Source organism: Hemitrygon akajei, chromosome 20, assembly GCF_048418815.1.
Source record: "Hemitrygon akajei chromosome 20, sHemAka1.3, whole genome shotgun sequence".
In the NCBI taxonomy this organism is placed as follows: Eukaryota; Metazoa; Chordata; class Chondrichthyes; order Myliobatiformes; family Dasyatidae; genus Hemitrygon; species Hemitrygon akajei.
Window position 1 is genome coordinate 13,264,766 of NC_133143.1, and position 20,157 is coordinate 13,284,922.

The 20,157-nt window shown below is 44.1% G+C and overlaps 1 protein-coding gene across 2 annotated transcripts in view; it reads right to left on the bottom strand.

Annotated features, from left to right (window-relative positions):
* Window positions 1-12,419: 12,419 nt before the first annotated feature.
* The window catches only part of tmem108 (transmembrane protein 108), a 143,616-nt gene continuing 135,878 nt past the window's right edge, over window positions 12,420-20,157 (bottom strand). For both annotated transcript variants that reach the window (XM_073023878.1, XM_073023877.1), the window contains exon 6: window positions 12,420-12,796. In XM_073023878.1, coding sequence (XP_072879979.1) covers window positions 12,680-12,796 — 117 coding nt within the window. In that variant the 3' untranslated portion in view covers window positions 12,420-12,679. The remainder of the gene's footprint in view (window positions 12,797-20,157) is intronic.

Here is a 20,157-nt window from a genome sequence, read left to right on the forward strand (position 1 = left end):
GGCAAGGGCAGGATCAAGCGGTAGATCAATTGGGAGCTTCTGTTAACACCATTCCATAAGCTTACTGTAACTTGACTGCTCTGAAGACAAACCAGTTACTGGAACTGAGTCCTGGGGAAGTGGCAGCTGCTCAGTGAGATGACCCGGGCATCAGTACCATTTGGTCAGTGGTTTAAACGGGAGGCATGGCCCAAGCAGAGAAGTTGAAATGCGCTGCATTACTGAATGGCCCAGATTGGAGTTGAGGGACCAGAACCTATACTGGGTCACATCACCCCTGGACTGGCCATGGCATTCCCAGCTGGTTCTGCTGAGAAGTATTGGAGGATTGTGTTGAAGTCACTTCATGATGATTCTGGACAATTGAGGTTGAAAAGACCTATAGATTGCTCAGACATCAGATCTACTGGCCCTTTGGAGCAAGAAGGCTGCGAGTGAACTGCTGATTTTTCGGAGTGAAGAGTTTTTTATTACTCGGGTTAAAGAGAGGCAAGACTGCGCAGGCGCGTGACGTCAGCCAGTGGAGCACAAAAGGTTCAAAAAGAAGGCAACCATATCCAGTGGGCAGTGTCGGAGCGGGAAGTGGGGTGAGAGGCAGCAGAGTGACAGAACTTTGGCTCAACGGGCTTAGGAACGAGGTGAGATAGGAAGTGCATGTGTGAGGCCAGTGTTCTGTGCTCGGTGTCAGATGTGGGGGGGGGGGGGGGTCCTGGAGTCTGCCAGCCTCCCAGACGGCCATATCTCCACCAGGTATGTTGAGCTGCAGTTCCTGAGGGACTGAGTTAGGGAACTGGAGATGCAGCTCGATGACCTTCGCCTAGTCAGGGAGAGTGAGGAAGTGATAGAGAGGAGTTACAGGCAGGTGGTCACACCGGGGCCACGGAAGACAGGCAAGTGGGTTATAGTCAGGAGGGGGAAGAGGAAGAGTCAGGTACTAGAGAGTACCCCTGTGGCTGTACCCCTTGACAATAAATACTCCTGTTTAAGTACTGTTGGGGGGGGACACCCTACCTGAGGGAAGCGGCAGTGGCCGAGACTCTGGCACAGAGTCTGGCCCTGTGGCTCAGAAGGGTAGGGAAGGGAAGAGGAAGGCAGTAGTGATAGGGGACTCTATAGTTAGGGGGTCAGACAGGGAATTCTGTGGACGCAGGAAAGAAACTCAGATGGTAGTTTGCCTCCCAGGTGCCAGAGTCTGGGATGTTTTGGATCGCGTCCAAGATATCCTGCCGTGGGAGGGAGAACAGCCAGAGGTCATGGTACATATTGGTACCAATGACATAGGTAGGAAAAGGGAAGAGGTCCAGAAAAAAGACAACAGGGAGTTAGGAGGGAAGTTCAGAAGCAGGACCTCAAAGGTAGTAATCTCAGGATTATGGCCTGTGCCATGCGACAGTGAGAATAGGAATAGAATGAGGTGGAGGATAAATACGTGGCTCAGGGATTGGAGCAGGAGGCAGGGATTCAGATTTAGAACCATAGAACCATAGGACCACAGAACATTACAGCATAGAAACAGGCCTTTTGGCCCTTCTTGGCTGTGCCAAACCATTTTTCTGTCTAGTCCCACTGACCTGTACCTGGTCCATATCCCTCCATACCCCTCTCATCCATGTACCTGTCCAGGTTTTTCTTAAATGTTAAAAGTGAGCCCGCATTTACCACTTTATCTGGCAGCTCATTCCACACTCCCACCACTCTCTGTGTGAAGAAGCCCCCCCCCCCCCCCCCAATGTTCCCTATAAACTTTTCCCCCTTCACCCTTAACCCATGTCCTCTGTTTTTTTTCTCCCCTAGCCTCGGTGGAAAAAGCCTGCTTGCATTCACTCTATCCATACCCATCGTAATTTTATATACTTCTATCAAATCTCCCCTCATTCTTCTATTCTCCAGGGAATAAAGTCCTAACCTATTCAACCTTTCTCTGTAACTCAGTTTCTCAAGTCCCGGCAACATCCTTGTAAGCCTTCTCTGCACTCTTTCAACCTTATTAATATCCTTCCTGTAATTAGGTGACTAAAACTGCACACAATACTCCAAGTTCAGCCTCACCATTGCCTTATACAAATCATTCCAACTCTTATACATAATACTTTGATTTATAAAGACCAATGTACCAAAAGCTCTCTTTACTTCCCTATCTACCTGTGATGCAACTTTTAGGGAATTTTAGTATCTGTATTCCTAGATCCCTCTTTTCTACTGCCCTCCTCAGTGCCCTACCATTTACCTTGTATGTTCTACCTTGGTTTTTCCTTCCAAAGTGCAATACCTCACACTTGTCTGTATTAAACTCCATCTGCCATTTTTCAACCCATTTTTCCAACTGGTCCAGATCCCTCTGCAAGCTTTGAAAACCTTCCTCAGTGTCCACTACACCTCCAATTTTGTATCATCAGCAAATTTGCTGATCCATTTTACCATATTATCATCCAAATCATTGATATAGATGACAAATAACAATGGACCCAGCACTGATCCCTGTGGCACACCACTAGTCACAGGCCTCCACTCAGAGAAGCAATCCTCCACTACCACTCTCTGACTTCTCCCATTGAGCCAATGTCTAATCCAATTTACTACCTCACCATGTATACCTAGCAACTGAATCTTCCTAACTAACCTCCCATGCGGGACCTTGTCAAAGGCCTTACTGAAGTCCATGTAGACAACATCCACTGCCTTCCCTTCATCCACTTTCCTTGTAATCTCCTCGAAAAACTCTAATAGATTTGTTAAATATGATCTACCACGCACAATGCTGTGTTGACTCTCCCTAATAAGTCCCTGTCTATCTAAATACTTGTAGATCCTATCTCTTAGTACTCCTTCCAATAATTTACCTATTACCGACGTCAAACTTACCAGCCTATAATTTCCTGGATTACATTTAGAGCCTTTTTTAAACAACGGAACAACATGAGGTATCCTCCAATCCTCCAGTATCTCACCCGTAGATACCGACATTTTAAATATATCTGCCAGGGCCCCTACAATTTCAACACTAGTCTCCTTCAAGGTCCGAGGGAATACCCTGTCATGTCCTGGGGATTTATCTACTCTGATTTGCCTCAAGATAGCAAGCACTTCCTCCTCTTCAATCTGAATAGGTTCCATGACCTCACTACTTGTTTGTCTTATTTCCATTGACTCCATGCCAGTTTCCTTAGTTAATACAGATGCAAAAAAACCATTTAAGATCTGGATCACTGGGACCTCTTTTGGGGCAGGTGTGACCTGTACAATGTGCTGGACAATGTGGAGATTAAGGAAGAAAAAGTGCTGGATCTTCTTAAAAACGTTAAGATTGATAAATCCCCAGGGCCAGATAAGATACATCCCAAGGTGTTGTGGGAATTGAGAGAAGAGATTGCAGGAGCATTAGCTATGATCTTTGAATCCTCTTTGGCTGCAGGGGAAGTGCCGGAGGACTGGAGAATGGCAAATGTTGTTCCCTTGTTTAAAAAAGGTAATAGGGAGAAACCTGGGAAATATAGACCAGTGAGTCTTACATTGGTGGTATGCAAACTACTGGAAAGGTTTCTTAAGGATGGGATCTACGAGCATTTGGAGAAGTACAGTCTACTCATGGATAGACAACATGGCTTTGTGAAGGGAAGATCGTGCCTCACGAGCCTGATTGAGTTTTTTGAAGAGGTAACAAAAGAAATTGATGAGGGTAGGGCAGTGGATGTGGTCTATGTGGACTTTAGCAAAGCATTTGACAAGGTCCCTCGTGAGAGACTCATCCAGAAAGTCATGAGGCATGGGATAAGTGGAACTTTGGCTGTTTGGATAAAAAATTGGCTTAGAAGAAAGCAGAGGGTAGTTGTGGAAGGAAAGTATTCTGCCTGGAGGTCGGTGACTAGTGGAATGCCACAGGGATCTGTCCTGGGACCCCTGCTATTTGTGATTTTTATAAATGACCTGGATGTAGAGGCAGAAGGATGGGTGAGTAAGTTTGCAGATGACACGAAGATTGGAGGAATTGTGGATGGAGCTATAGGTTGTTGAAGGTTACAAGAGGATATAGACAGGATGCAGAGTTGGGCAGAAAAATGGCAGATGGAGTTCAATCCGGACAAGTGTGAGGTGATGCATTTTGGAAGGACAAACTAGAAGACTGAGTACAGGATTAATGGTCAGTTACTTAAGAGTGTTGATGAACAAAGGGACCTTGGAGTTCAAATCCATACATCCCTCAAGGTCGCTGCACAGGTTGATAGGGTAGTTAAGAAGGCCTATGGGATGCTAGGCTTCATTAACAGGGGGATTGAGTTCAAGAGTAGAGAGGTCATGTTGCAACTCTACAAATCTCTGGTGAGACCGCACTTAGAGTATTGTGTTCAATTCTGGTCACATCATTATAGGAAGGATGTGGAAGCTATGGAGAGGGTGCAGAGGAGATTTACCAGGATGTTGCCTGGTTTGGGGAACAAGTCATATGAAGCAAGTTTAGCAGAGCTGGGACTTTTCTCTTCGGAGCGTAGAAGAATGAGAGGGGACTTGATAGAGGTCTACAAGATTATGAGAGGCATAGATAGGGTGAATAGTCAGTACCTGTTTCCCAGGGCACCAATAGCAAACACCAGAGGGCATATGTACAAAATTAAGGGAAGGAAGTTTAGGGGAGACATCAGGGGTAAGTTTTTTACACAGAGGTTTGTGAGTGCCTGGAATGACTTGCCAGGGATGCTGGTGGAGGCTAAAACATTAGGGGTACTTAAGAGCCTCTTGGACAGGCACATGGATGAAAGAAAAATGGAGGGTTATGGGGCAGTGTGGGTTTAGTACTTTTTTTTAAGGATTATATGGGTCGGCACAACATGGAGGGCTGAAGGGCCTGTACTGTGCTGTAGTGTTCTATGGTTCTATGGTACAAAAAGGACGGGTTGCACTTGAATCCCAGGGGGACCAATATCCTGGCAGGGAGGTTTGCTAAGGCTACTGGGGAGAGTTTAAACTAGAATTGTTGGGGGGTGGGAACCGAACTGAAGAGACTGGGGAAGAGGAGGTTATCTCACAAATAGAGAAAGCTTGTAGACAGTGCAAGAGGAAGGATAGGCAGTTGATAGAGAAGGGACGTGCTCAGACCGAAGGCTTGAGATGTGTCTATTTTAATACAAGGAGTGTTGTGAACAAAGTGGATCAGCTTAGAGCATGGATCAGTACTTGGAGATATGATGTGGTGGCCGTTACAGAGACTTGGATAGCTCAGGACAGGATTGATTACTTCAGGTGCCGGGTTTTAGATGTTTCAGAAAGGACGGGGGGGGGGGGGGGGAGGCAAAAGAAGTGGGGGCGTGGGATAGTGTCACAGCTGCAGAAAAGTTGGACGCCATAGAGTGATTGTCTACAGAGTCTCAGTGGGTGGAGGTTAGGAACAGGAAGGGGTCAATAACTTTACTGGGTATTTTTTATAGGCTGTCTAATAGTAACAGGGATATCGAGGAGCAGATAGGGAAACAGATCCTGGAAAGGTGTAATAATAACAGAGTTGTCATGATGGGAGATTTTAATTTCCCAAATATCGATTGGCATCTCCCTAGAGTGAAGGGTTTAGACGGGGTGGAATTTGTTAGGTGTGTTCAGGAAGGTTTCTTGATGTTCAGTATGTAGATAAGCCTACAAGAGGAGAGACTGTACTTGATTTGGTACTGGAAAATGTACCTGGTCAGGTGTCAGACCTCTCAGTGGCAGAGCATTTTAGAGATAGTGATCATAATTCTATCTCCTTTACAATAGCATTGGAGAGAGATAGGAACAGACAAGTTAGAAAAGTGTTTCATTGGAGTAAGGGGAATTATGAGACTATCAGGCAGGAAATTGGAGGCTTAAATTGGAAACAGATGTTCTTAGGGAAAATTATGGAAGAAATGCGGCAAATACTCAGGGGATATTTGTGTAGAATCCTGTATTGGTACATTCCAATGAGACAGGGAAGTTATGGTAGGGTACAGGAACCGTGGTGTACAAAGGGTGTAATAAATCTAGTCAAGAAGAAAAGAAAAGCTTACAAAGAGTTCAGAGAGCTTGGTAATGTTAGAGATCTAGAAGATTATAAAGCTACTAGGAAGGAGCTTAAGAAGGAAATTAGGAGAGCCAGAAGGGGCCATGAGAAGGCCTTGGTGGGCAGGATTAAGGAAAACTCCAAGGCATTCTACAAATATGTGAAGAGCAAGAGGATAAGACGTGAAAGAATAGGACCAATCAAGTGTGATGGTGGGAAAGTGTGTATGGAACCAAAGGAAATAGCAGAGGTATTTAATGAAGATCTTACTTCAGTATTCACTATGGAAAAGGATCTTAGTGATGTAGTAATGACTTGCAGCAGACTGAAAAGCTTGAGCATATTAAAGAGAATGTGCTGGAGCTTTTGGAAAGCATCAAGTTGGATAAGTTGCCGGGACCAGATGAAATATACTCCAGGCTACTGTGGAAGGCAAGGGAGGAGATTGCTAAGCCTCTGGTGATGATGTTTACATCATCAGTGGGAACAGGAGAGGTTCCAGAGGATTGGAGGTTTGCGGGTGTTGTTCCTTTATTCAAGAAAGGGAGTAGAGATAGACCAGGAAATTATAGACCAGTGAGTCTTACCTCAGTGGTTGGTACGTTGATGGAGAAGATCCTGAGAGGTAGGATTTATGAATATTTGGAGAGGTATAATATGATCAGGAGTAGTCAGCATGTCTTTGTCAAGGGCAGGTCATGCCTCGCGAGCCTGATTGAATTTTTTGAGGATATGACTAAATATGTTGATGAAGGAAGAGCAGTAGATGTAGTGTATATGGATTTCAGCAAGACATTTGATAAGGTACCCCATGCAAGGCTTACTGTGAAAGTAAAGAGGCATGGGATCCAAGGGGACATTGTTTTGTGGATCCAGAACTGGCTTGCCCACAGAAGTCAAAGAGTGGTTGTAGACGGGTCATATTCTGCATGGAGGTCAGTCACCAGTGGAGTGCCTCAGGGATCTGTTCTGGGACCCTTACTCTTTGTGATTTTTATAAAAGACCTGGATGAGGAAGTGGAGGGATGGGTCAGTAAGTTTGCTGATGACACAAAGGTTGGAGGTGTTGTGGATAGTGTGGAGGGCTGTCAGAGGTTATAGCAGGACATTAATAGGATGCAAAACTGGGCTAAGAAGTGGCAGATGGAGCTTAACCCAGATAAGTGTGAGGTGGTTCATTTTGGTAGGTCAAATATGATGGCAGAATATAGTATTAATGGTAAGACTCTTGGCAGTACGGAGGATCAGAGGGATCTTGGGGTCCGAGTCCATAGGACGCTCAAAGCAGCTGTGCAGGTTGACTCTGTGGTTAAGAAGGCATATGGTGTATTGGCCTTCATCAATTGTGGAATTGAATTTCGGAGCTGAGAGGTAATGTTGCAGCTATATAGCACCCTGGTCAGACCCCAGTTGGAGTTCTGTGCTCAGTTCTGGTCACCTCACTACAGGAAGGATGTGGAAGGCATAGAAAGGGTGCAGAGGAGATTTACAAGGATGTTGCCTGGATTGGGGAGCATGCCTTATGAGAATAGGTTGAGTGAACTCAGCCTTTTCTCCTTGGAGTAAAGGAGGATGAGAGGTGACCTGATGGAGGTCTACAAGATGATGAGAGGCATTGATCCTGTGGATAGTTAGAGGCTTTTTCCCAGGGTTGAAATGGTTGCCACAAGAGGACACAGGTTTAAGGTGCTGGGGAGTAGGTACAGAGGAGATATCAGGGGTAACTTTTTTACTCAGAGAGTGGTGAGTACATGGAATGGGCTGCCAGCAACGGTGGTGGAGGTGGATATGCTATGGTCTTTTAAGAGGTTTTTAGATAGGTACCATGGAGCTTAGTAAAATAGAGGGCTATTGGTAAGCCTAGTAATTTCTAAGTTAGGGAAATGTTTGGCACAACTTTGTGGGCCGAAAGGCCTGTATTGTGCTGTACATTTTCTATGTTTCTATGAATGAAGCTGGAGGTCGAAGAGTACTACAAGTCATGCATTTGATGTATACGGAGGAAGACGCTGCTTACAAGGGCCACAGCATCGTCCCATTTGCAGAGTGCGTGATGCCTTGACCTGGTGTGTATGGATTTCCTGTCAATAGCAACATGGTGAATGTCTTGGTCATCACAGATTACCACACCAGATTTGTGCAAGTTTTCACTACCAAGGATCAGAGGGCATCCACGGTGGCCAAAGTGTTATGGAAGAGGTATTTCATTTATTATGGCCTCCCTAGGCAGATACATAGTATTTCAAGAGCAGGCTCATACATGAATTACTTGGAGTTGAGAAGTTGAGCACTATGCCTTATCACTCACAGGGTGATCTCCAGACCGAAAGGTTTAATCGGACCTTGCTAGACTTGCTCGGAACCTTAGAAATCAGCAAGAAGAACAAGTGGAGTCAACATATTGGACATCTGGTCCACTGCTGCAACTGTATACAAAATGAAGCTACCAGGTACTTGTCATATTATCTGATGTTTGAGCGCGAGGCGAGGTTGCCCATCAACCTTTGCTTTGGGACTAGCGAGGAAGACCTACCACCAAAGACATCTGAAGTATGTGCCTGACATGAAAAGGGAGCTGAAAAAGGCTTATGAATTAGCCGAGGTTGTGGCTGCCAAGCAGAATCAGGGAAATAAGAAGAGATATGATCAAAAGGTTAGGTTCTCCCAACTCATGCTGGAAGACTGAGTCCTCATAAGGAATATGGGGCTTCCTGGGAAGCATAAGTTGACTAACCGCTGGGCAGCTACGCCCTATGTAGTGGAGAGTCAGATGCAAATGTACCAGTTTTCTGGGTCAAACCAGAGGATGGGCATAGGCCTGTCGATATTCTCCATCAGAACAACCTTCTGCCTCTGGGACAAGAGGTATGGGTTGACCCAGAGCCTGATCCGGAGCCAACACCCAGTAAGAGAACTCTGTGGTGATGCGGAATGACTGAAAGACCAACATCAGGAGAGATTAGACCGGCTGCCACCCCTGAATGGGATATGGAAATGGGGGTGTGGTATATGCTGCCTTTTGCTAACTCCCCATTGATTGAGGAGGAGATTCCCAACCCTTCTCATGCTGTCAGGTGAAATTGAGGGGACTATCTGTGGACAGACTGGGTTTCAGCGGGACCATGAAGGGGATGAAGTGGGGCTCAGCCAAGTGGCAGAAGGGTCCGAGTTGCAGGAGGGCACGAGTGATAGAATGGGGGGGGGGAGCCTCGCCATGTAGTCCAGCTGTATCCAGACACTCAGGAGTATCTGAACCTGAATAAGTGGATGATGGGGTACTGAGGTCTTAACAAATCAGGAGGACACCAGATAAGCTGGCCTATGTAGCACTGGGGTAAAAGAATCTGGCACCTATCGCCTTGGTGAGCTATGTCACTGCCATTTATACCTGGGCTGGACTTTATGCTTTGTATGAAGGGGTGGCAAATTATCTCAATGTCATGAAGATATGACTACTTTTGGTTGGGGGGTAACAGTGTAACACCCTGGCAAAGGTTTCACTGCTAATGTAATGGTCTTTCTGTAGAAGCAGCGTTTGGGTTATGGTTAGTGATAACAGGTGCTTTGGAATGTGAGCCATCCAATGAAGGGAGTGTGTTTTTGTGCTGTGTGCCTACACCAGGGTGAGCTGGGTCTTTCGTTCAGGGAGATGAAGGGAGAAGACGCCAGAGAGAATAAGTTGTAGGATTCAACCCGGAGCAGGGCCATGAACTGACGAAACCCAGGGAGATCGAAGACTGGTCGACAAAGGAAACCATGAGCTCCAACTTGTGCATATTAAGACTATTCCTTTAAAATGGGCCTTTTTCTTTTTTTTGCATTTTCTTTACTAACCCTCTAGTCAAATTAAGAATGATAAAGTGAAATCATTTAATTGTATGCGGTGTACTGTCTGTTATTTATTTGTAACAGGGTAACAAATCATGCAGCATCCACACATACAGGGGGTTTTGGGGTGGGCTCACACCTCAATCTCACATGTTTTGTGGGGATAGAGATGGTTTTTCCTAGACTTACGCAGCTGATGGAATCGAAGTGTTTCACCATGGTAGTACCTTTTCTGTAATACCATGTTATGTAACCTCATGTGTGGCACCATGTCAAAAGCCTTCTGAAAGCTCAAGTGCACAACATCCACTGGTTTTCCTTTGTCTACCCTGCTTGTTATTTCTTAAAAGAATTCCAGCAGATTTGGCGGACAAGATTTTCCCTTAAGGAAACCATGCTGACTTTGGCCTGTTTTATCATGCACCTCCAAATATCCTGAAATCACATCCTTACCAATCGACTCCAACATCTTCCCAAACACTGAGGTCAGACTAGCTGGCCTGTAATTTCCTTTCATCTGCCTATCTTCCTTCTTGAAGAGTGGACTGACATTTGCAATTTTCCATTCCACCAGAACCATGCCAGAATCAATTGATTCTTGAAAGACCATTACCAATGTCTCAACAATCTCTTCATTCAGCTTTCAGAACCCTGGGGTGTAATCCATCTGGTTCAGGTGACTTCAGACCTTTCAGTTTCTCAAGAACCTTCTCCCTAATAATGACAGCTTCATACACTTCTGCTCCAATGCTCTCAAACTTCTAACATACTTCTAGTGTCTTCCACAGTGAAGACTAATGCAAAATACTTACTAAATTCGTCTACCAGTCCTTTGTCCCCCCATTTCTACCTCTTCAGTGCAATTTTCCAGTGATCAGATATCCACTTGTGCCTCTCTTTTACACTTTATGTATCTGAAGAAACTTTTAGTATCCTCTTTAATATGGCTGACTAGCTTATTTTCCTATTCTATTTTTTCCTTCTTTATGACTTTTTTAGTTGCCTTTTTAAAAGCTTCCCAATCCTTTAACTTCCCACTAATTTTTGTTCTATTATTTGCATCTTTTTTGGCTTTTATGTTGGCTTTGACTTGTCTTGTCAGCCATGGTAGTGTCATTTTGCTTTTAGAATAGTCATTTCCCTTTGGGACATATATATTCTGCGCCTTCCAAATTGCATCCATTCTGCCATGCTCTTTTCCAATCAGTCTTGGCCAGCTCCTTTCTCATGTCTCTTTAATTCCCTTTACTCCAATATAATACTGATACATCAGACTTTACCTTCTCCTTCTCAAATTGCAAGGTGAATTCTCTCACTCTCCCCTAAGAGTTCCTTTACCTGAGTTCTCTAATCAATTCTGGTTCATTGCACAACATGCAATCCCCTAGAGGGCTCAACTGCAAGTTGCTCTAAAAAGCCATCTTGTAGGCATTCTAGAAATCCCCCTCTTGGAATCCAGCACCAACCTGATTTTCCCAATTTATCTGCATATTGAAATCCCAATGACTATTGTACCATTGCCCTTTTGGCATGTATTTTCTGTCTCCTGCTGTAATTTGTAGGCCACATCCTTACTACTGTTTGAGTGTCTGTATATAACTCCCATTAGTGTCTTTTTACCCTTGCAGTTCCTTAGATCTACCTACAAAGTTTCAACACCTTCCAACCCTATGTCACCTCTTTCTATTGATTTGATTTCATTTTTTAACCAACAGAGCTACCCCACCCCCTCTGCCTACCTGCCTGTCCTTTTTATATATTATGTATCCTTGGATGTTAAGCTCCCAGCTATAATCTTCTTTCAGTGACGATTCAGCAATGCCCACAAAGTCATACATGCCGATCTGTAACTGTGCACCAGATTCGGCCATTGCAGCTTCCCCGGTAGGTTGTTCCTCCTCAACAGTACCTAAAGATGTATACTTATTATTGGGTGTAACAGCCACAGGGGTACTCTATACTGGTTGTTCATTTCCCTTTCTTCTCCTGACAGTCACTCAGTTACCTGTCTCCTGCAGCCTAGGGGCGACTACCTATAGCTCCCATCTAACACCTCCTCATCCTCCTGTATGAGCTGAAAGTCATCAAACTGCAGCTCCAGTTCCGTATTATGTTCTCTGGGGAGCTGCAGCTCGATGCACCTAGTGCAGATGTGGTTATCCAGGAAACAATCTCACACACAATACAAAACACTATCCCTAGTGCCATTCTCACAACACTATTGTGTCCTAACAGACGAGGAATGAACAATTAAGAACAAAACGAGAAACTTACTAGATGCTCTACCTCACCCAAGCCTGATCTCCCCCAAGCCTCTCCAAACACTGGACCACTCACAACAGCAGCCGGTTCCGTTGCACTTACATTATTTTTATTTGCCCTTTCCAATGCTTGGTGATTGGTCATAGTCCAACTCCAAAGAAACTGCTGTGAAGTTCTGTATTTTTAATAGATGATACATTTTGGCAGAATGACCAAGGAGTGTCAGCTCCATCAGCTCCCTGTCATCAAAGTTCAACTGTTTTGTAGTTGGTATTTCATTTATTTTTATTTCATATTTCCAATAAATAAATACAGAATATTATATGTAGAATAAAAGCTCACCAGCAAAAAACAGGGAAGTCACAAAGAAACAGTCAAATAATGAAATAGTTTTCTGTTTAGAAATACTTTAATTTTATAAAGCACTGTTTTGTAAAGTCTTTACACATATAAAAAAAAACATATGAGAGGTTTTGGAAATGTGTTCCATTGGTTCAGACAACTGGCTGGTCATAATAAGTACCTTAGAGCTACCACAGAAAATGCAGCTTCACTCTGCCTTCCTGGCCACATGATAATAACTCAGAAGTTCTCTGGCTTCTGGGAAGAGAGTGTTTCTTGGCAAAACGGATTGATAAGTACCATTCCAGTGTCCACATAGTCACCATTTGGAGGGGATTGTGGCTCAGACAGGCAGTCCTGAAAAATAAAAGCAAGCATCTCTTATTCCACAATAGACCAAGCTGCAAATCTCATAATATTTGTCATGTGCAGAGGTACTTTTCTCCATTGATGTGTTGGTAAGAATGACAACCTTTGTCAGTTCCATGATTTCTCATAAAATATCACAAAGCCCACAGACAGGCTGTTATACTTCCACCAGGGTTTTGGACATAGCTTTAAACTGAATAGCAGAGGGGTGAGTTCAACAGAATGGAGAAGTGTGGAAAAAGTAAAAGAAAAGTGTGGATAAAGATAAAGTAAAAGCAAAAGTTAAAAAAGATGAAAGTAAGGGTGGAGTGCAGAAAAGTCAAGTGCATAGGAGACAAAGATCACTAGATTTTACAATGAGCGTAAGGACACTTTATCTGAATATCCATAGTGTTCGTAACAAGGCCAGTGAATTTGTAGCACAAATCAGTATGATTTAGTGACCATTTCAGAAATGTGGCTGCAGGGTAGAGAGGATTAAGTATCCAAGGATATCAGGTAATATGGAAGAACAGACAGGAAGGTATGGGAGGTGGGTAGCGCTGTTAATTAAAGATAAGATCAGGGCAATAGTGAGAGACGATACAAGATCTAATGAGCAGAATGTTGAATCCATCCGGGTAGAAATTAGGAATAGTAAAGGGGAGAAGAAAAACACTGGTGGGTTTTAGATCAAACTATTGCACTATCCATTTGTTTGAGAAACTCAATCATATTGTGATCACTCTTTCCAAGAGGATCCCTAACTACAAGATTGCTGATTTTACCTGTCTCATTGCACAGGACCAGATCCAAGATAGCGTGTTCCCTTGTCGGTTTAGTAACATACTGTTGAAGAAAGCTACCATGTATGCATTCTATCAAGTCTTCTTCCAGACTGCCTCGACCAACTTCATTCACCCAATCTATGTGCAAGTTAAAGTCCCCCATGATAAATGCCGTTCCATTCTAACATGCCTTAGATATTTCTCGGTTTATTGCCTGTGCCACTGTGATGTTATTATTTGGTATTTTCTAGTCTATTAGAAGAATTAGTTCTTCTTTAAGGGTTTAAGGTGAGAGGGAAAAGGGTGGTAACGATGTGGAATGAGCTGCCAGAGGGAGTGGTTGAGCCAGGTACAATAACAACTTTTAAAAGACAGTTGGACAGATACATGGATTGGAAAAGTTTGAAAGGTTATGGACAAATGAGACTAACTTGGATGGGGTAACTTGGTTGGTATGCATCATCTATTTCCATGCTGTATAACTCTATCATAATTCTACAGTTACATCTTTTTAGAAGTTTCTTAAGGGCTTGTTTGTTTACTTTCTTCTTCCCTCTACAAGTGTTGTAATACCTTAATCTTCACTTCTCTACAACATCATCCTCTAGAGCTGTAATAGTTTACCTGGGCAATACTGTCAACTCCTTTTACTTTTTCTCCATCTTTCCTGAATACCTTGTAAGTAGGAAGATTAAATTTACAACGCACCTTTTTTTCCTGACATGATAATGTACTCCTAAATGCAATCTCATGCCTGGAACATAGTCTAATTTTCCTTATGCTCAACACTTACACCCTCACACTCCATCCTCCCATATTTCTGTGTTTATTACAGTGCTGTATCATGCTCCTGGCCTGGGTGCCTCCTCTTTTATGTTGCTTTTTATTTTGGGTCCCATTCCATGCACCAGTTTCCTCAAGAGGCTGAAGAAATTTGTCATGCTCTGTTGATCCTTTTTTATAGTCGTACCACAGAAAGCATCCTATCCAGATGCATCACAAGTTGGTATGGCAGCTATTCTGCTTGACACTGCAAGAAACTGCAGAGAGTTGTGGACGTAGCTCAACACATCACAGAAACCAGCCTCCCTTCCATGGATTGTCTGCACTTCTCACTTAAGATGCCAACATAATCAAAGACCTCACCCACCCCGGGTGACTCTTCTTCTCCCCCTCCCATCGGCAGAAGAAGCAAAAGCCTGAAAGCGTGCATCAGCAGGCTCAAAGTCACATTCTATCCCACTGTTATAAAACTATTGAATATTTCCCTAGTACAATAAGATGGACTCTTGACCTCACGATCTGCTTTATTATGACGTATACCTCATCTTCTGCTGGCACTGCATTTCCTCTGTAACTGAAACACTTTATTCTATTATTACTTTCCCTTGCACTATCTCAATGCACTGTTGTAGTGAAATGATCTGCATTGACGGCATACAATACAAAGTTTTCCACTGTAATTCAGTACATCTGACAATAATAAACCAATTACCAATGGAAATGCTGGCAAGCAATGCCTAGTTAAAGGCAACCTGACAACTAATGCTTCCTTTAAGTTTTATCAGAAGTGCTTGACTCCAGATCTGAATGTTAACCAAAGACCTGAATCCCAGCTGAGATGACATCAAGGCAGCACTTGAGTTCCATTAAGGAGCTGAATGCAGCGGGTTTCAAGGGAAGCAATCAAGGGATGGAGTTGTACTCCACTCAGAGGTTGTAGTTGTTCTAACCCAGTGACCCCAATCCCAGAATTCTGCTTCAGGGGCTTCTAAGGCCCAACTGTCCTCAAATGCTTCATCAATTACCTTCCTTCCATTGAGAGATCAAATGGTGCATATGTTGATAATGGTATAACTTTCAACTCCAGGATGTAGCAAAGGGAGACTGCTAGAGTCCTTGATAAATTCATCTGTAGAGCGTGTGCCCAGCAACAACTCCCAGCGGCCTGCATTAAGAACTAGAGCAGGAGTTGGATGTACTATAAATGACTTTGATGAGGATGTGGAAGGGTGTATCAGGACATCTGCAGGTGACACCAAGGCTGGTGGTGTTGAGGATTATGTAGAAGGTTACAACAGGACAAGATTTAGAGCTAGATTAAGAAGTGGCAGATGAAGTTCAGTCCAGAAAATTATGAAGTGATTCACTTTGAAAGGTCGAACAAAGGTAGAGTACAAGGTTAATGGCAGAATTCTTAGCAGTGTGGAGGAGCAAAGCAAACTTGGGGTGTTATGACCCCAGCCCCCTCCTTTGTGAGAATCGCAACAGAGAGAGAGAGAGCAGCCTTACGGTTTGGAATGTGGGCTGGCCTCTCAGCCAGACAAAAGCCAAGGACATGGCCATTGTCTTGGGAGACACCTTTGTGGAATAAGGGACTGGACTATGTGCAAACCCTCAGGGCAATGTGAGATGGGTGATGGGGGAAAGATTGCCTCACCCCCACCCTGATTGACATCTACAACCCTGCCAGTCCAGATAAAAGGTGGGCTGCCAAGGCGGGGCCTCAGACGCACCAAGGAGACACACGAAGAAGACACGATAGCGCTTCCCGTCGGAGCGGGAAGCCATTTTGAAGGAAGCCACGTGCGTTAGATTCCGGATTGGGAGTCTGTGGCTGAAACCAAAGGAAAACCGTTTTAACTAACAACCGGGATCGTCTTCGTAAAGACGACGGGCAAGTGTTCCTTCTTTCTCACCACTCTCTCTCTCCAACACGTGAAACGCCAGTGGTTCCCAAAACGGGAAAGCCTGCAGATTTTGAGTGACTCTTATATTCCATTGGACTCAATATTATCCCCTAGACAACGATAGAGCTTATTTCTGATTGATTATTACTATACCTGTGCTTTAGATTGAGTTTTGACGATGTATATGATCTGAATGTTTTGTATTAACCATACGTTTGTGCCCCTTTATAAATAAAAACGTTTGAAAATAGTACCATCAGACTTCAGCGGACCTCTCTATCTTTGCTGGTAAGTCACCCGGTTACTGGGAATGTAACAGGGGTATAAGTTCATAGATCCCTCAAAGTTGCCATGCAAGCTTTCATCAGTCAATGGATTATGTCCCAGAGGCATGAGGTTAGACCACACTTGTGTTCATTTCTAGTAGGCTCACTATAGGAAGGATGGGAAAGCATTAGAGAGGGTGCAGAGGAGATTTACTAAGATCCTACCTGGCTTGGAGAACATGTCTTAAGGGGATAGATTGAATGAATTAGGGCTTCTCTCTTTGGAGTGAAGTAGGATGGGAGGCAACTTGATGGAGGTGTATAAGATGATAAGAGGCATAGATAGAGTGGACAGCCAGCACCTTTTCCCTTGAGTGATAATAGCTAATACGAGAGGACATCCTTTTAAGGTGAGTGGAGAAAAGTTTAGGGGAGTTGTCTGAGGTAGATTTTAACACAGAGAGTGGTAAGTGCCATGGAATGCGCTACCATAAATGATGTAGAAACTGATACACTAAGGACATTTAAGAGACTCTTAGTTAGGCACATGGATGAAAGGAAAATGGAGGGTTATGGGATGTTTAGGAAGGAAGAATTAGATTGATTATGGAGCAATGTTATAAAGGTAGGCTGCAGGGCCCATACTGTGCTGCAATTTTGTATGTTCTATGTATTAGGATTGTCTAGAGTGCAGAGAGCATCATACAGAAGACTTGAGATAGTCACACTTAAGATGCAGGCTGCAAATTTTTAGATGTTCACTAGGGAAAGCAAGGGGAAGAGACAGACAGTGCAGGGTCCTCCTGTAAATGCTCCTCTCAGCAACATGATGCTGGGGGGGGGGGGGGGGGGATTGGTGAGCAACCTTCCTTGGTACAGCAGCAGTAGCCAGGTTGGTACCACTATGACTGGCTCAGTCTCAGTGAATAAAGGAGAAGTCACATTGGGCATTAATGTTAGAAGACCCAGTAGTTGGTGGGGATAAACAGGAGTTTCTGTGGCCACAAAAGAGACACCAAGATAAGAGCATAAGACATAGGAGCAGAATTATGCCATTCAGCCCATCGAGTCTGCTCCACCATTCCATGATAGCTGATCCTGGAACCCACTCAACCCTATACACCTGCCTTCTTGCCATAACTTCTGATGCCCTGTATGTATGGCATCCGTTAGTCTCGCGAGACCATGAATCTGTGCCTGGAAAGTCTTCTCCAGGGTGCAGGCCTGGGCAGGGTTGTATGGAAGACCGGCTGTTGTCCATGCAGCAAGTCTCCCCTCCCCATGCCATCGATGTTGTCTAAGGGAAGGACAAGGGCCAATACAACTTGGCACCGGTGTCGTTGTAGGAGTTGCCAGAACGAGGTTGAAGACAACGTCGGACTGCCTTAGGGACTCCACCTCCGGATTTGTCCTCAGGGTTTACTCCCGAAGCCTTTCCCATGAGTGGGTATGGCCGCAAGGCAGCGGAGGTTTGAAATCAGAGTTTTCCCTCTCTTAGATTGACTGCCTTCCCAGGCTGACGAGCTCCATCTACCAATCAAGAAACTATAAATTTTTGCTTTAAATATACCCACGGTCTTAGCCTCCACAGCTGTCTGTGGCAAATCATTCCACAGATTTACTACTCTCTAGCTAAAAAAAAATTCCTCCTCACCTCTGTTCTAAAGGGTTGCTCCTCAATTTTAAGGCTGTGTCTTCTAGTTCTGGACACCTCCACCATAGGAAACATCCTTTCCATGTCCACCCTATCTAGTCCTTTCAACATTTCAACAAGATCCCCTTTTATATTCCATTCCTATTTAAATAAACACCAACAGTGCATTTGTCTTCTTTATCACAGACTCAACCTGTAAATTAACCTTCTGGGAGTCATGCATGAGGACTCCTAAGTTCCTTTGCATCTCTGATGTTTGAACCTTCTCCCTATTTAGATAATAGTCTGCACTTTTGTTCCTTTTACCAAAATGCATTATCATACATTTTCCAACTCTGTATTCCATCTGACACCATTTTGTCTATTCTCTAATTTGTCCAAGTCCTGCTACAATCGCATTGCTTCCTCAGCACTACCTACTCCTTCGTATATTTCAAAGTTTCTTCATATACTATCTTTGTATCATCTGCAGACTTGGCCACAAAGCCATCAAATCCATTATCCAAATCATTGACGAACAATGTGAAAAGTAACAGTCCCAATACTGACTGGAACACCACTAGTCACTGGCAGCCAACCAGAAAAGGCTCCCTTTATTCCCATTCACTGCATCCTGCCTGTCAGCCATTCCACTATCCATGCCAGTATCTTTCCTGTATCCCCATAGGATTTTATCTTGTGTGGCACTTTATCAAATGCCTTCGGAAAATCCAAGTAAGTGACACCCACTGCCTCTCCTTTGTCCATCCTGCTTGTTACTGCCTTGAAGAACTCCAACACATTTGTCAGGCAAGATTTCCCTTTACAGGAACCATGCTGACTTTGACTTATTTTATCATTAGTCTCCAAGTACCCCAAAACCTCATTCTTAATAATGGACTCCAACACTTTCCCACCCACTGAGGTTAGGATAACTGGCCTATAATTTTCTTCCTTTTGCCTTCCTCCCTTCTTAAAGAGTGGAGTAACATTTGTAATTTCCGATCGTCCGGAATCATGCCAGAATCAAGTGATTCTTAAAAGATCATATCCAATGGATCTGCTATCTCCTTACCAACCTCTCTCAGGATCTGGGATGTAGTCCATCTGGTACAGGTAACTTATTGATCTTAAGACCTTTCAGTTTGCCCAGCACTTTCTCCTTTGTAATAGCCTTGGCACTCACTCCTGCTCCCTGGCACTCACAGACCTCCCTGGCACACTGCTAGTGTCTTCCATGGTGAAGATGATGTGTTGCTGCCTGGATGCCAGGGTCAGGGGCTTCCTACAGTGGCTCTGGGACACTCTCAAGGAAGAGGTTGAACAACCAGACTTTCTGCCGCATGTTGGAAACTGATATGAGATCTTGCACAATGAGTACCGGGAGTTAGGAAACTTAAAAATCTCTGGATTACCCTCAGTGACATGACAGTGGATATAGAAATAGAAAGCTAGCTCAAGTGAATATATGGCTAAGACACGTGCAGGAGGTAGGAATTCAAGTTCCTGGACAATTGGGATCTCTTCATGGGTATGCATGACCTGAACAAGAGAGAGACAGGTTGCATGTGTACGGGAGAGGGGGCCAATATCCTGCTGGGTGATTTGCTGGTGCTGCTCTGGAAGGTTTAAACTAGAATGGCAGAGCAGTGCAACTCTGAGCAGTAGAGTGGCTGTTAGAAATGAAGGGATAATTTTGTAGCCAGTGAAAGCAAATTTGTCAAGATGGCCAGGAGCATGGTAAAAGGAGAGGAAAGTAAATTTGTTTAAACTATATTTGTTTCATTGACGAGGCTTGATTGGTAAGGTAGATGAACTCAACATGGATTGACCCAGGGATTGGGATATGATAGTCATAGTGGAAACATGGCCGAGAGAAGGGCTGGACTGAATGCTCAGTGTTCCAGGATACAGCTGCTACAGACGTGGGAGAGATTCACATAAGAGAGGAGGGAGAGTTGCATTCTTGAAGGAAGAGGAGATGACAATGGCC